General features: G+C 45.0%; 1 protein-coding gene across 2 annotated transcripts in view; it reads left to right on the top strand.

The window, feature by feature from the left end:
* The window catches only part of LOC119372104 (voltage-dependent calcium channel subunit alpha-2/delta-3), a 205,891-nt gene that overhangs the window by 119,444 nt on the left and 69,281 nt on the right, over positions 1–17,166 (top strand). For both annotated transcript variants that reach the window (XM_037642567.2, XM_037642566.2), the window contains exons 8-13: positions 567–717; positions 3,446–3,520; positions 4,616–4,705; positions 4,964–5,077; positions 5,793–5,871; positions 16,711–16,760. In XM_037642567.2, the coding sequence (XP_037498495.1) occupies positions 567–717; positions 3,446–3,520; positions 4,616–4,705; positions 4,964–5,077; positions 5,793–5,871; positions 16,711–16,760 (559 nt within the window). The remainder of the gene's footprint in view (positions 1–566; positions 718–3,445; positions 3,521–4,615; positions 4,706–4,963; positions 5,078–5,792; positions 5,872–16,710; positions 16,761–17,166) is intronic.

Raw genomic sequence — 17,166 nt, 5'->3', positions numbered from 1 at the left:
GCGTCGGTTTCTTTTTTGATTTGCTTCATTTTCTCCGACCAATCGTGCTGACGACGCCGACGATCACTTTTTCCGTTTGATGAGGCATCTAACTTCTTTCGACTTAATAAGGCCGGGTGTATGCCCTCTAGCTCTTAAGACGTGTTCATTTCCCCCGTTGGAATTAACCCACGATATGAAATGAAGGCTATCACTCGAGCGTAGAGCTTCTCCACTGTTTGCCTCAACGTTTGTTCGTAATATAAAGGGGTTATTTTTCCTTTCCTGACGAACGTATGTATGTTTTGCAATGCCATATTAATTATTATTGTATAAATAGGAATGATCTTTTGTTTTGTACATATAACCACTCCCCTCTGTAATGTCCTCGGACCCTGAGGGTAAATAAATAAATAAATAAATAAATAAATAAATAAATAAATAAATAAATAAATAAATAAATAAATAAATGCCTCACTGGCCAAGCATAAGCCAAGCCATTGCCAAGCCACTGCCAAGCTATAGCCATGCTTCGACGATCTCACCACGATTCTCATCGCCTGTTTGTTTCTGTTTATTTTTCGCAGGTACGTGCAGGCTGCTGCTTCGGCGAAGGACGTGGTCATTCTACTTGACGGCAGCGGGTCCATGATGGGGCTGCGCAAGGAGATTGCGCGCAACGTCATCGTCAATATCCTCGACACGCTCACCGAAAACGACTACGTCAGCATTCTCAGGGTACGTTCTTCTCGCGGACGGCGACTGTCTCAGCGTACGGGCGGTGTTTTTGCTTGCCGTGTCAATCAAACGCAGACGCAGCTCGGGGCAAATCGAGCAGACGGCTGTGCTGACACTGCTTGTTTTTTGCTTGCTTTTCGCGGCTTCCAAAGTCAGTCTTTGCAAACGACTTAATAAGGCACACGCGTGGTATTTTTATCGAGGAAGAAACCAAGACTTCGGTTCCTTCTGCGAGTCGAAAGAGGCGCCACTGCAATCGTGCATTATTATTTCTCGTAAACTGCTTGTCCTAGAGCTTGGTGGCTCACAGGTGACCGCCCAGCTATAAACGGGACGCTCACGTAGCGTTTATCCACCGAGCTTCATTGAAGTGTTAAGTTCGTCAGCATGCACTTGATGCGGAAGTAAAATTCATTTTGTTTTGTTTCGTGAGCGATACAATTTTGTATATTTGTATAACTTCATAAAATTGTTAAACCCGAACAATGTAAACTTTGTATAATTTTTGTCACATGTGTTTTTTTTAAATGCGAAGCATTTCTAAGCGAACCTCTGGCACTTTGAGCGTTTCTATCTACGTATCTATCTATCTGTCTATCTAGCCGCCTACGTCTGGGTGCTCTCATGATCGCCTCCTTAACTTGGTGTACACCAAAATTTGCATGGGAGGGTAAGAGGATTTGACGAATATGACTGTCGGGTCATGACATGAATAACGTTAAAATCTTGTCGCGTACGTCGTCAAACCCTTTCCACTAGACACGTGTGGCACATACCCGTTTACCTCGGGCCACGGTGTACGGGTATGCGCCACAGGTGATTGACAGTTTATATCGACCCAGGAACTGCGAGAACAGACATTGTTAACTTAAATGCTAGAGCGTTAAGGAAAATCAACATCGGCAGCGTTGACTCAACGAATGGAACGAATGAAAATTAGGATCCCAACAGGAATCGAACCCAAGCATTCTGCGTGGCAATCACGCGTCCTACCACTGAGCCACGCCAGGTCTATAAATTTCTTTGGAAAAACAGCCTACGCAGGCGTAATATCGGTGCAATGCCAATTGTGGTTGTGGTGCTGGTTATCTGATTTTACAAGAAAGCAGTAAACACTACCTGATACTCTTACGATGTCTACTCCTACGATACAGGCGTCATATCAGATTGACGTCTGTAGTTCCAGTGTTGGCTCCGCTTTTATAGCAGTCTAATAAACATTACGTTTGTATTCCTATGATTCGACGAGCTATATTGAAGCATTGCTCGACCCCGAAGGAATACATTAACGAAAGTTACATATGATATCCACATCACCGCACCGTAAAGTGCACTTAGTCAGCCAGAACGACCCAGTGTCCTCTTCATTTCTTACGAGGCTGGGCGATGGCCTCATGCTGACCGAGGATGATGCCAGATTGATTTGCAGCCGCTTTGTAGACTAGGCTTCGTAGGCCACATACGCCCACGTAGTCTACAAAATACGACAAACACCATCCACTGATGTTGGTCTACGTAGCATTATCCAGGCCTACCAGCCTCGACGGCCTATACCTCACCAACCCGATGGGTGGCTTCAGGTTCCGACATGTCGCCGGCTCTGTCGACAGACCATTTGTCGACAAAATGACCGAGGCATCCAAGAATTCCAACAGCTCTACTATACCACATACTTCACTACACATGGACCCCTCGTCACCACGATCACGACCGGATCACCGTGATCAGTGAGTACCAGCAGCTGGTCATGACCAGCTGCTGGTGCTCACTGATCACGGTGATGATGCCCTTGTTCAAGAACTGTAAAGAACTTCTTGCACACATGCACACGGGTTCGTGAAACCTGCGTGCGTTCTCGGGACACGTATAAGCACTACATATCAGCTTACCGCTTCTGGTGTTGGTAATACCCACGTTGCCATGGGCAGCGTTACCCAACCGTAAACAACTGGTTATATTACACATATGCGGCTCTTGAACATATGCGGCTCTTGAACAAATTTTTAGCGTCATTTCGTAACGTGTCGGTCAGTAAAAAAAGGTTACGCCACAGTCACCTACCCGCCGCATGCTTCGCAAAACATCGACTCCCACGGTACGTGGGATCTGCCGAAATTTTTTTTACTGTTCGTGTTGTTTATATAAGCTGTGCAATGAGCATTGTACTTATTTTCTCTGGATTGGCTCCTGGCTGTTCAACGTGTACGTCCGGGGTGAAGGCCTCATCAGGAGACGTATGAGTCTCCTATTGCCTTGCCTCGTGGACATATTTCGTGTTATGTAACTATGTCCGAAAATAAACTGAAACTGAACTGAATACCTGAGCTTGTACCGCTGTTCCTAGTCGGAACAGTTATTCCCTAAAACCCTTTTAAGGAGTTGCTTTTTTTTCTGTCGTATTGGTGTCTTCGTTACGGCCACGCCAAGCGCACCAGCACGGGCCAGAGGAACCCGCAAAGACGTCTCACAGTTCACGAAGCGATGGCTTTCCCCCGAGGCCCGTAAAATTACTCGCTGACGTGACTATGGCTAATCGTGTACGAATGCCCGGTCGCATTACTCCTCTTCCCCCCCCCCTCCCCCCTCCCCTATCATTTCTGTTCTCCTCCGCCCCGTAAAATACACCCAGAGCCCTTTATTCTGGCTACTACTATAACGATCGTTTTGTCTCCTCTCTCTCTCTCTCTCTATTATCCACGTGCGGTTCTTCCTCTGCTGGCGGCTGCAGTTCTCCAACGTGATCGAACCCGTTGTGAGCTGCTTTCATTACAACTTGGTCCAGGCCAACGCCAGGAACATCAGGGTACGTATGAGCAGACACGTGTCTTGTCTTTTGTCTTTCTTTTTGTTTTGTTTTTTGCGTTTGTGCTGTTTCGTTCATCGACCGGTCAACCACGGGTCGCTCAGCCGCGGCCCAATTCGTCATCCTTGCTACGTGACTGTCCAGAGAGCAGGGCCCGATATATATATATATATATATATATATATATATATATATATATATATATATATATATATATATATATATATATAATGTCTGGTGGGTAGATGAGATTAAGAAGTTAGTGGGTATAACGCTGCAGCAGAAAGCACAGAACCGGGTTGATTGGCGGAACATGGGAGAGGCCTTTGCCCTGCAGTGGGCGTAGACAGGTTGATGATGATGATGATGATATATAATGTAGTGATTTCATTTAGTCTGATACTGTACCGTTCTTATTGTCAAACATGGCTTTCCAACTGGTCAATCCTGGTGTTAACACATAAAGGGTAGATCTATACTAGGGTAACGATACTTGACCGTATAGTGGAACGGAATTAGAATCTTTGCATTATCTCGGCTCAGAGTATACCTGAGCATAGTCTACTGTTTGCTTCGGGTCGCTAGGATATGCGATGTCGGCCATGTTAAGGGAGAACGCCTGCCTGCCTTGGTATTCAAGAGACCGCAGCAGCTGATGCTTGGCGTAAGGTCCGGAAAACGATTCCTAATTTCTGTTGTCGCCATTCATTATTAGGCGCCATGTACGACATATTTTCGTCTTGAAGAAGCAGAAATGTAGTTTAAACTGGATTGAATATTCAGTTATTCCCCATAAAATAGTGGTCGACCTTGTACAGTGGTGTACACTGTAGGGTGCAGTGGAAAAGTCATGGAAAAAAAAAATCTTTCTAATGCCCCATCGATATCACTAAGGCACTCAAATGCGTCACTCGGCGCCCATTCATCACAATTTTAACGCTTCGGCACACACGGGCAACATTACAGCCCTTGAGTGAAATTCAAATGAATTTCAACTTTGGAGAGATTTAGTTTTAGTTAGAATAGTTCCACGCGACCACGATATTCGTCGTCGTCATCGCCAGTGCCGTCAGCTTCACCGACTTCCTTTTGCAGGAATTCAAGGAAAATCTCAGCAAACTTGAAACACTGAACATCGCAAACTTCACCGCAGCGTTGAAGCAGGCATTCGAGATGCTGCAACATGTGAGTAGAAAAAATGCACTTCTGTTTCTTTTCGCCCAGTTTTACTTAGTGAACGCACGTGCCAACGGTGGTTTTTGTAGCATGCGCCGTTGTGCAGCAGGAATTGACTACGTCATCGCTTCGGAGCGCTAAAGAGAGTTGCGTACTGGGAACCTTGGCGCTAATATATCTACCGTTTTGATTTCTGTGCTTATGAGCTGAGACGCTCCGGGCACTCTGATCTCTTTCTTTCTCTTGTCTCCGTCGCATTCTGCGCAGTACAACAAGTCTCGGCTTGGTAGTCAATGCAACCAGGCCATAATGCTCGTCACAGATGGCGCCCCCTACACCTACGAGGAGATCTTCAGGCACTACAACTGGCCAAACATCCCGGTGAGTCGGACATCTCCGTACACTCCTAATCTTTCACGCGCGTCCGCAATTCAGTGCCCAACCTGACGCGAAGGATATATTAACTCGAGCTCAGAAACAGCTCTCTGCAGTACTTAATGACTCACTGTGGCGTCGATTTGCGCTTCAGGTTGAAGCGTCACCCTTTCTGTGTCACTATTTTGGTAGATGATTTTTTAACCCACATATTTCGGTGGCGGCGTCGTACTCGACAAGACCCGACGTCGGCGAGCACACACAAATGCGGCCTTCGAAGGTTCGCCGGTCACACGCCTATTTGTGTGCGCCGTTTTCCAATAACTGATGCTCTCTCGATTAGGAGGGTTGTCGATGATCAGCCGTTTCTGATATGGCAGTATGATCTGATATGGCAGTATGATCGACGTGCTTAGCGCTGCTAAGCACGTCGATCAAGGTGCGATTCCCGGCATGGAGGAGAAATACGGTTAGGAGGGAGCATTGCACAATGCGACAGCAATAAAGAAAGCAAAGTGGTACGTCAGGCAGGCACACGCAAAGATTCGCTTGCCCCCATTTTCCCCGTAGGGCAAGGTTTCTTCTTTGCGTGTCTTCTCGCTGTTGAGCTTTGTGCGTTTAATTTGGGCTTACACTCATTGCTTTATTAATTGTTTACACGTTCACGTATCAGTTGACACTGACTGGGACTTTACACGCGGTGGCTCTCTCTTTTTCTCAGGTGCGCGTGTTCACCTATCTCATCGGTCGAGAGGTGACCGACACCAGGGAAGTGAACTGGATGGCCTGCGCCAACAGAGGTACGCTGCATGCCTTTCTTATTGCCACGCAGGCATGTCCTTATTAATTCCATTTATTAATTTTAGTTATCCTTTTCCCGGAGACTGCCTTTCACCGATTTATGCCTGTTCTCGTGTTGTCGCCGTTGCCCACTTAAGACTTTTGAGCTTAATTTATTATCGTCAGTTTAAAAACGCTGAATGAGAAGAAAAAGGAGTTATCAAATGTGTTTCTGCAGTTAAAGGGACACTAAAGAGCAAAACGATTTTTCTCGCAATAGTAAAGTAGTCTTCCACGATACCAAAAACACCACGCTTGCTGCGAGAAGACGCTTAATAAGCGAGAAAACGCGCAAAAAGAAAATACAGGTGGCGACGCCACCTTAGAATTCCCGCACCATTTGCCCTGACGTCACATATTTTTGACGACGCCTGCTTGGGCCTACGTAGTTCCTAATCAGTTAAATCGAAGTACATTGTCCTCTGAGGGGTCCAGAGACTTAACGAGTTTGTGGAAATTTCGTCGAGTTGTGGAAATTTCGTCGAGTTAACGAGTTTGTGCCAAAATACGTTAAATGCTCTTTGAAACCTTTTACGTCACGAATTACAAAGTTCGGTGCGAAATTTAAAAATGAAACTTTGAACTTGGTTTTCTCCTCTAATAATAAACCTATGGTGGTGAAATAAACAACTTAAGAGTTCTCCGAGCACACTTTATCAATCTAAACCAATTCATCGTTTCTCTTTAGTGTCCCTTTAAACAGTCTGCTATAGAACTGCTGTGCCCAATACTAGCAACAAAAATGCAATGGGCATCTCTAATATGGAGCCAGTAAGGTAAAATGTTTTCGGGAATCTATACATAAAACCTTTAGACGGTTAGGTCATGTGAAGTCGTTGATCGAGGAGGCCTGTCTTCGTCACGGTAGTAACCAGCTGCTGCCTCGAAGTGTCGACGTTTCGGCAAGACAGGTTGCGTTGCCGAAACGTCGACTCTTCTAACTTCAGTCTTGTTTGCAATCAGACATTTGGGCATTTCATGTATCGCGAAAGAACGAAAAACACTGCACATGTAAATCGTAATGCGCGTCGGTAAAGCGCCCGTATGTAAGTGAAACTGAATATAATAATAATATTTAAGGTGTTACGTCCCAAAACCACGATATGTATGTATATGAGGGACGCCGTAGTGGAGGGCTCCGGAAATTTCGACCACCTGGGGTCCATTAACGTGCGCGTAACCGTTGCCGTGCGCCTCTAGCATTCGGCCTCCATCAAAATGCGGCCGCCACGGCCGGGTTTCGATCCCACGACCTTCGAGTCAGCAGTCAAGCACCATAAGCACTAGACCACCACGACGGGGTGTACACAAAAGTTGAGGCAAATAAAATGTCAGTATAGGTGGTCGCTCGATTTGATGCTAATTGTTGTACGTGCTTGCTAAATTATCCTAAAACCCGAAGACAACTCGACGACATAATCGAATTTAGTGTCACCGTGTCCATTCGTATGTAGGCCTGTTGTTTTCATCATATTTGACTTAAGTTTCATATTGGAATTTCGTTGTCAACTGCCTTAGCTGGAAGAAATGGCTCATCGCTAACGACAGCACCAAAATATGGTACTGCACCTGTTTGCCGTCGGCTGATATTTTAGCACGCATATTTTATGCCCACGCTATGCCGGCGGCAGTGAGATTTACCTTACATTTGCATTAATTTTGCACTTTTTCTGGCTGCTGTGAGTATCGCGAATATCTGTAACGTATTCGAAATATATTCGTGGATTCAATATTAGAATTTTAACTGCGGAGGAGTTTAAGGGACTGGCCTATCGTCGTTTCAAGTCTCGCCTTGGCGTCACGTTCGATACACATAAGCCGAGCAGATGGCACGTTTGGAACGCCTGTGCGCCCTTGGCCGTGAAAGCCAGCGTTGCCGAATGGCTAATTCGTTTGTCCAAGCCATCGAAATACAGCTAAACGCCAGCGTCGGGAGTTATACCATGGCCCCCGAGATGGCGGGCGCGCGGCATCGCGCGCCCGCCATCTCGGAGGTTATGGTTATACAGAGGTATACGGGAGCTATAGAAGCACCGCGCTCGAAGCAGAAAACAGTGGAAGGGACACCATAGAACAGAAAATAGATACTCGCAAAACAAATCAGATAATCGCAATAAAAGGACAGGAAATTATATAATATATCACATGATTACACGAAAATAACATGAGACAGCAGAAATGAGCAGATAAACACAAGAGAAACACAAGAAAGACACAGGTGAATCAATGCTCGGCAGTTCTTACATCTTTCACTACAGGTGGAACTCGTTTCGTTAATATTCGTACACTTCTTTCCCGGCACGTGTACGTGGGCCCGTTCATTGAACGGGCCGTAATAAAAACCAGGCACTCTCTAATTTTTCTTCTGGTCTCTAACGTAAGTCCGTACTACCAATCACGTGATATAACGAGCTGGACCGTGTAATTTACCTTTGACCTTCGGTCGAGATTTTCTCGAGATGGAAAGAAAAATTGAATCTCGATTTAGTTCGAGAGTGTGTGGGGTACATAAGCCACTTTCTCGAAGGCTTACGATAATACGATCCGTTTCTTAATGCCTTAAGCGGGGCAGATGAGATTGCTTTTGCAGCGTGCGAGTTGGTACGTCGTTACGAAAGACCTTAAAAGAAAAATAATTGCTGCGTGGAATGCGATACATAATAAACGAGACGGGAGCTTATTCTTGCTAAGACATACGCGGGTGCGTGGGCCTCGTTTCGAGTCAAAGTTCATGCACGTGTAGTTGCTGGAAAGAGCAAGAAAACAATCGTATTTTTTTAAAGCGATTAGTAAGCTTCAAAGAAGAGAGAAAGAACGCGTCGACGCGGCTCTGCTGGCTCTCGGGAATCAAGTAGCGGTATAACTTATTTATAAAAAAAGAACTAAGGGGCCTGGAAATAAGTATGGAAGGCGTAATGGGAAAAAAAAACGAAAACAATGAAATTTATTTTCGTTGCATAAGATGCGCAATTTGAACGGATCAACGCGCTATTTTTCCGCGCGCATAAAAAGCACTGCTATTCGCGGGGGAAAAAAAGTACAAGCGAGCATTTATTTATTTATTTATTTATTTATTTATTTATTTATTTATTTATTTATTTATTTGTTTATTTATTTATTTCAGTCAGCGAGTTGCTGAAATTGAGAATGGTGCCAAGCAGTTATGACCTACAATTACCTCGAATGTTATATGCTGACCCGAAGGTCGCGGGATCAAATCCCGGTCGCGGCAGCCGCATTTCGATAGAGGCGATATGCTAGAGGCCCGTGTGCTTAAATTTAGGCGCACGTTAGAGAGCCCCAGGTGGTTGAAATTTCCGAAGCCCTCCTCTACGGCGTCTCTCATAATCATATCGTGGGTTTAGAATGTAAAACCCCAGCAGTGTTACGTCAAATGCCACTCATAGAGATAGAGAGCCGGTGCAAGATTTCACTGATGATCTCCTCGACGAAGACATGCGTTGAGATCACTGTCGCTGCGCCTTGCTCCCAATTGGGCTGCAGAAATAGGCATCTTCATTCTTACCCTACAATCACCGTATCCTACTGAATTATTGCGAAGCGCGGGGCTCGCCCAAGTACTCAGCAGATCGAAGCTTCACCGTCTTAGGCTTCTTCGCTTACTTTTGCACAATCACTTCAAGATTAAAGCCTCGGACTACATCAATATAAGTCATTCTAGGATCACCCGACACAAACACCCACTCACTCTTGATGAATTCTTTTGCACGAACAACGCTTCATCCTGTTCCTTCTTTTTTCGTTATCAGTGCGTGAGTGGAATGCGCCAGACGCCTCAACTGTGTTGCAAACAACAGTATACAAATATTTTTAGGACTTGCCGAGCTGTTCATTACAACACCGATATGACAGACGAATGGATAATACACGGCTGCTAGATGTTTTGCACTGTAATTGACTGATTTCAAAATAATTTACTGTTTGTTTGATGCTCAACTATGTGTGTAGCCTGTGCAAATTTTCTATACTTAGCATGTATGTTACTAGCTACTTATCTATGTCCAGTCACCTATGTATAAACTGTACCGATATTTGAACTGTAAGATTCCTGTATCGTGATTTCTTCTTTAGTTCTAAGTGTACTCACCCTGTAAAACCTCATTTGGGATTGACGGTATACTGAAAATAAATAAAATAAAATAAATATTAGCACGATACGCACGTTGGTCAACTAAGTGGTAAGCCCATCAGCTCGAAGCGCACTGCAAGTTGTGGATACCTTGGAGCCAGCCCTTTCAAGCCCTCCATTAATATCTTGCATTACAGTCAACTTCATCTAAGAGAATCGGAGGCGAACCGGACTCTGAAATAGCCTTGAGTGTTTACATTACTTGGAGGGGGCATTCGGTTTCACTCTCGACACATCTTTTTGTTTCGTTAGTTAAAATTATAGCGAATTTCTATGCGAACTGAACAATCATATTTGTTACAGTACCAGTACCGATCAATACCATTTGAAAACGGCAGTATCTTACTGTGGTTAAAATGAATGCACGAGTTACCCTCTAGGCTTTGCGTAGAGCAGCCTATGGCCACTCTTCTGTTTCAAGCTCGTTCATTTGTTTGTATGTGTATAATGAAAATTTGTTTATGTGTAGGTGTTACAGAGGGGCTAAAAAAAGCGCGGGGACACAATTGCGAGGCTCATCGCCGAGTGTGTCCCGTAGCCCCGCCACGGTGGTCTAGTGGTTATGGCGCTCGACTGCTGAGCCGAAGGTCGCGGGATCGAATCCCGGCCGCGGCGGCTGCATTTTTGATGGAGGCGAAAATGTTTGAAGCCCGTGTACTTAGATTTAGGTGCACGTTAAAGAACCCCAGGTGGTCGAAATTTCCAGAGCCCTCCACTACAGCGTCTCTCATAATCATATCGTCGTTTTGGGACGTTAAACCCCAGATATTACGTGTGTCCCGTAACTTTTATTGCGTCTGTTGATTTTCGGAGTAAGCGGGGATTTGCCTTTCCAGTACATTGTTTCTTCTAATATGAATAAATGGTGTTTCTTGATTTTTTAAAACTATTTTTTACGTGCATTGTCATATCTCTACTTAAACGAAGCCGCTTGCTTCTTTTTTGGCGACCCAGGTGAAAATGATTCCCATTCCCAGCTGGGTTATGAAACCTGGAAATCTTTCCAGGCTGGAAAATTTCCCAGCTGGGAATGGGAAAATTTCCAGCCTGGAAAAATTTCCAGGTTCCATAACCCAGCTGGGAATGGAAATATTTCCAGTTGGGAATGGAAATATTTCCAGCAAATATTTCCAGCAGGAAATGGCAAAATTTCTAGTTGGAATCCTTCATTCCCAGCTGGAAATGGAAGAGTTTCCAGATTTGACCTCGCGGCTATCGCATGCGTTTTAGCATGGTTCCTACAGGACCTGTTCGTCCAGTGAACTGCACACAGTCAAAGAACATAGTGGTGAAATTTAACAGCATTTATTTGAACGCTTGTAGCAAGTGTTAGACCATATCTCGAGACGTAGAATGAGTATGCTCATATCCTCGTACACCACCTGAAAAAAAAAATATTTATACATAATGAGCAAACATCAAAACCACAATGACCCATAAAACGCAATTCAAGCAAAAGTATAGTTTTACCAAATCACATGAACAGCATCAATACAGCTTTCAAAAGCAGTACCACAATACAAAGTCAATGCAGTGCAAAGCAAAGGTGAGCAAGATCTGATGAGCACTGCGGTTCATACTGTAGGTGCTATGTAACGATTATTTATATCAACCTTAAACTACTCCGAATAGGCGTCCAATGAGTTCACTCGAACATATGTAATTACTCGCGTTTGTTGCATAGACGCATGCGCACCAGTAGGCACAAGCATTGCACGGCACAGGGCTACTGGAGACAAAGGCTGCTTACACAAACCGGCCTGTAGTGTACTTCGCGCATATGTAAACATTACACGCAGTCAGGTAACATGACATCGTGATAACGAAGCCCACAAACATTCGAGACAAACGTTCACTTATACTTGAAATATATAAGTGCAACTTACCTCCAAATGGAATAATTAGAGCTGAGAAAATCGCTGTCCCTTGATCGGCGCTGGTGTATCCAAGACATCGCACACAGTACAGCAATAAAAACTGCTCGAACATGCTGGTCATCACTCGTAACACTTTGCAGAGATAAACCTGACCACAAAGAACTATTCCATATGTAACTGTCACACAGATATTCATCAAGGAAACTCCCTAGAGTAGCGAACACCGAGCGCACACACGCACAGATATCACCAATATCACCACGACTAGCCGCCATGTGCTGTACGAAACTGTGGCTGACTGCGGCGACATAGTAATTGATGTGGTCTATCGGACCGCTGTCTTTAATGGTGTTAACCTTAAAAAAAGAAACATAACTTTTGTACGCTGTATTTATATTACAGAGTAGGTTATTATTTAGCATTAACGTCATAAGTCACCGAGAAATGATACGAGAATAGAGCTACTGAGGCGCCAACAAACATCGCGGCAGTGCTATAGTAGAGTGACCTAGAATAGGGGGAGTGTCCAAAGCGCCGGCTCCCGCGTGGGCCTTTTGACGTGAACTCCCGCGCCGCGCCGCTGCTGCGCCGGACCCGTGGGCTTTCCGCGTTCGGGAAGCGCGCGGAAAGCGAGGGGCGTCTGCTACGCGCTGTATTCTTTTGCGTCGCGTTTCCACACAGGGCACTTGAAGTCTACTTAACTTTAGTAATGCGGTGCGGAATGAAGCTTATCCATCTTTAAGCGTTGTGTTAGTGCTGGGGCAACAACAGAATGCAAAATATCATGTGTCAAGCGGCATCAGCGTGGCCTATAGTTCCGGTCACAGGGTTCGAGAACGTTGGTGCGTGTGTAAAAACGCGCAAAACGGACACGCACAAGCAAAGAACGTAAAAAAAACCCTATTCGCACGAGTAATCGGGCAATAGCATCACGCATGCACGAATTAAGAGTAATAAAAAAAACTAAATTGCACGCGCAGTCAGATGAAATACCTGCGCGCAGTGACTTCACGGGCTTTTTACTCATAGTCGCCGCTGGTTTGCTTTAGTTGACAATTCATTAGCCTCCACAAGCTCTTTATTATGTACGGAGCACACCGGGAAGACGCAGGGGAAACAAAAAAAAAGATAAAAAAGAGTAGAGACGGTCATACGACCGCAATGCTGTTGGCTTATTTTTATTTCTGAGGTAGCGTACAACAAGGCTCACCGTGCGCAAACATTTGAAAGAAAAGCAATGCCAGATAAACTAACCTTATTCCACAAGTTTTGCATAAAAGGCGTAATATAAAAAATGCTTTACAAATATCCAGATATCATGAAACAAAGTTGCAAATGCCCCTATTCTTGCTGTAGAAGCTGCCTGAACGAAAATACGGTAAACATATATATATATATATATATATATATATATATATATATATATATATATATATATATATATATATATATATATATATATATTATCGCATGTTGCATTGGATCGCTGAAAGTCAGTATGAAACGTTCGCGGGAGATGCGTGCATTGCTTCAAGCCTTCACCATACGAAATGAAAACAGTTTCAAATAACTCATTCTCAACTTCAGATGTTTTCACGGTTCTCGGAGATTAGCGTTCGCCCGGTTCAGAGACTTTACGAAAAGATGGGGACGAGTATATAGTTACATAAAATACAATTGTTTCTGCGGCATTTGAGTGCGCGCCAACAGGGCACCCGACCGCAATTTCCCGCTTATTTTCCTGATGACCTCAATATAGCGTCCACCACAATTTCGTGCTGAAGCTCCGGAGTACTTAAATAGCGAGTCTGCTCATCTCTTGAATAAATATGAAGAGATGACCAGACGGGTAAAGCAAGCCTCTTTTGTCCCGCAGACGCGCGCAATCAGCTGCTCTAACTGAGAATCACGTTTGTTTTCGGGCGATCGCTCGTAACATGAAGTGAGGCATACACGATGCTGCACTGTTATCGTGTCATTTTCTTTGGTTTGTCTTTTTTTTAAGCGCTAAAGCCTTAGATGCCTCATCAAACACGAAAATTGACCGTCGGCGTCCCGCGTAGCCAACACGAGTGATGCACAAAATCATCACGCGATGACGTCGACAAACTTGTGACGTCACTATGACGTCATTCAACGTGACGTCATATGATGACGCCATCACATGACATGGTCGCTTTCCATTGCCTCCGTGATCGGCCCCCGATGTAGGCAATGTAAAAGCAGGTGAGGTGCAGAAAACTTGCAATGTCTTCGATCCTGTACGTGGACAGTCCGAAACCACGTTATGTGCAGAAAGCTTTCGGAGAGGAGCGAGGGAGGATCAATGCATCGACTGACGAAAAAGATGGCTTTCGTTTTCGAGTCATCTCCGGCGAATGCATAAGGGACCATGTTTTTTTTTATGTAATTTTTTCGCATTCATTTTACCTACGCGGTCAGTCTTCAATATGTATGGTTAAGTCTAACATGTTGACATCGATATTGGTGACCACCACGTTTTTTATAACCTGACGAAAACAAATCGTCAGATCACAGATCGTCAGAATTATTTCTGGCTGAAAGCGGGTTTGCGCCATACGCCATATTATTATTGTTAGTCGTTACGCAAATGGCAAGCATGTCGAGTTAGTGATGCCATGACCTATCGGTCGTGTTGGGCATACTTACATTCGTGCCCGTCCGTGCCAATTTTCGTGTATACCAAGTGACGAGACGCGAGTTAGGCATAACTTTTTTACTTTGGTACCGCAGCCACGCCGACTGACACATTCGGCTTCGCATGAAATGGCTTGAAACAGCAGAGCGCCGGAGGCAGCCTTGTAAACAAATCGAATGCACGAAATAAAAGATAGGATATGAAGGGTGCAAACGCGTTACCCTGCATGAGCTAGTTACTACGTGCATATGTGCTACGTTCTCCTGGTTATCTCCAGTTTATTCTCTCCTGCAGCAAGCTTACGTTCGTCATTCCACACGAAAGAAAGTTAAGCGCCTTTTCTCACGCTGAAGTGCGCGCAGGATGCGTTCCTCAAACAGCCGCGGAAGTGTGGACCAATGCGCTGACAAACCAGCTGCAAAGATACATACAAAAACCCCGTTTCACAACACACAAACACGTTCTCTGTGTGATGAGTCGCTGCAGTATTATGTTTCAGTGACGCAGTATTAAATGTTGCCCAAATTTCCACAATTTTAGCAAATAGCGGCCAAAATATCACGCGCGTAGCAGACGCTCGCCGCTTTGACGCGGCTTCCGCCGCGGAGAAAGCCCACGGGTCCGGCACGGCAGCGCCGCGGCGCGGGAGTTCACCGCAAAAGGCCCTCGCTCCTCCCATGTATTCGCGCGGCGCTTTGGACACTCCCCCTATTCTAGGTCACTCTAGCTATAGTGTTCTATAGCACTTTTTTTTTATAGACACTTTAGCAGTGCGGCGTTTTTCATGGCCGCGGCGTCGGAGGGAGCAAGTTAGCAAAGTTCACTGCTATTCGATCATGGCAGGCAATGGCGAATGCTGAAAATAATGCCCCTTTTCACAAGGAAGTAACTACTATTGTTTAAACACTAGCTATTGGCGCAACGGCTCAATGATGAACTGAGCAAGCACCTGGTTGGACGTATACAGTTGTAACATATTTGTAATGCCGTGTCGACCGGGCGCACGACTACTGAAAAGGTCAAATAAAAGTGCGTGTTACCCCAGCCATACATATTTTTCAATTTTTTTGCAACCCAGCCGTACGGGGCGCGGAAGATCACGGTTGTAAAATGTATCCTATGTGCCACGTGATGAATATTCAATGTGGTTCTCAGACATGGATGTTTCAGGGGTACCCCTTGCAGTCAGAGGAAGAGGGGGTGGGTGGGTTATACGCAATGTGCAGCGTGTGAAATAGGTGCCTTTTATTTCTACGTGGCCAAGAATGGTCAGGCAAAAGTGTCACGTCAATTCGATCTGAACAACTTGTCAATAAGTTCTACTAGCCTGCAGCCACATTCAACCTCTTTATCGCGATGTTTGTTGTTCAAATATGCAAGCCTGGAAAAAGCATGCTCGCAAATGTCGTAGAAAACTGCAACAGAAACTTTACAGCCACCTCATGAAGGAGAAACATAAGTCAGCTCCGTCGCACTGCACAAATGTAATGCAGTGAAGCATACCAAAAACTAGAAGGGGCCGCTGTCACGGGACATAGTGGGCCTTCAAAAAACTCTCTCTTTTTTTGCAAGCTTAATTGGGTGTTGCAGACCCCGAAGAATGACCTCGCGGACCCCCATTTGAGAACCACTGTTCTAAGTCATGTCCAAATGCACGGTCTGCATTTGTATAATGCTATCACTTAATCTGCTATCACTTAATTAATTGTATGTAGATCAATCTTTGGGCAGCTGGAATTCCTTTTGTCAACTAAACCACTTCCTCGCTCAAACAAGAAAATTTCATGCTAGTAAATTATTTCCCAACTGAAGCTGGAAAAATTTCCAGCCGGAAATATAACTTCCCAACTGGAACTGGAAACGTCAAGCTGGAAATGGCTTTCCAGTCGGGAATTATTTCCATATCCATGCTGGAAATACCATTTCCAGCCTGGAATGGGTTTCATTCCCAGCTGGAAATTGTATTTCCAGCTGGGAATGGAAAATTTCCAGCCTGAAGAGCCATTTCCAGCTGAAAACCAGGCTGGAAACCCGATTTCCAGCTGGGAATTCACATCCCATTTTCACGTGGGGAACTTTCTTTCTTTTCTTCTCTCTCTTTCTTTCTTTTCAGGTTACTATACTCACGTGACGACGCTAGCAGAAGTTCGGGAGCAAGTACTGGTGAGCTACGATCGACTTGCAAACACCTTCCTCTGTTATTTCTTCTTAAGCAAGGCCACACTTCTTGCCGGCACTGTGACGTCGACGTGACGTCACGTTTTTACGTTTTTTTACGCCTTCTGGGTGCACTGACACGATCCGATGCGCATGTCTTCTGAATTATTTCCGACAAATTCATTTGATTCGCACTATTCCGACATAAGATGCGCCTTTGGCGGCGTTTCGTTATTGTAAACGAGACGAGGTCAGTGACAGCTACGACTGCATTTCGCCAGTTTTCTTGAGGAACGAATCCCCATGCCTTGCGGTACCACGAAAAAGACGAAAAAGATTTCATTAGAGGCTTGCAGCGTCTCAAACAGTGCGAGAAGCGCAGGCACGTTAGTGGAATACCCTCTTACCGAGG

The sequence above is a fragment of the Rhipicephalus sanguineus genome, chromosome 10 (genome assembly GCF_013339695.2).
Source record: "Rhipicephalus sanguineus isolate Rsan-2018 chromosome 10, BIME_Rsan_1.4, whole genome shotgun sequence".
Taxonomy (NCBI): domain Eukaryota; kingdom Metazoa; phylum Arthropoda; class Arachnida; order Ixodida; family Ixodidae; genus Rhipicephalus; species Rhipicephalus sanguineus.
This window is presented reverse-complemented; position numbering and strand designations above follow the sequence as displayed.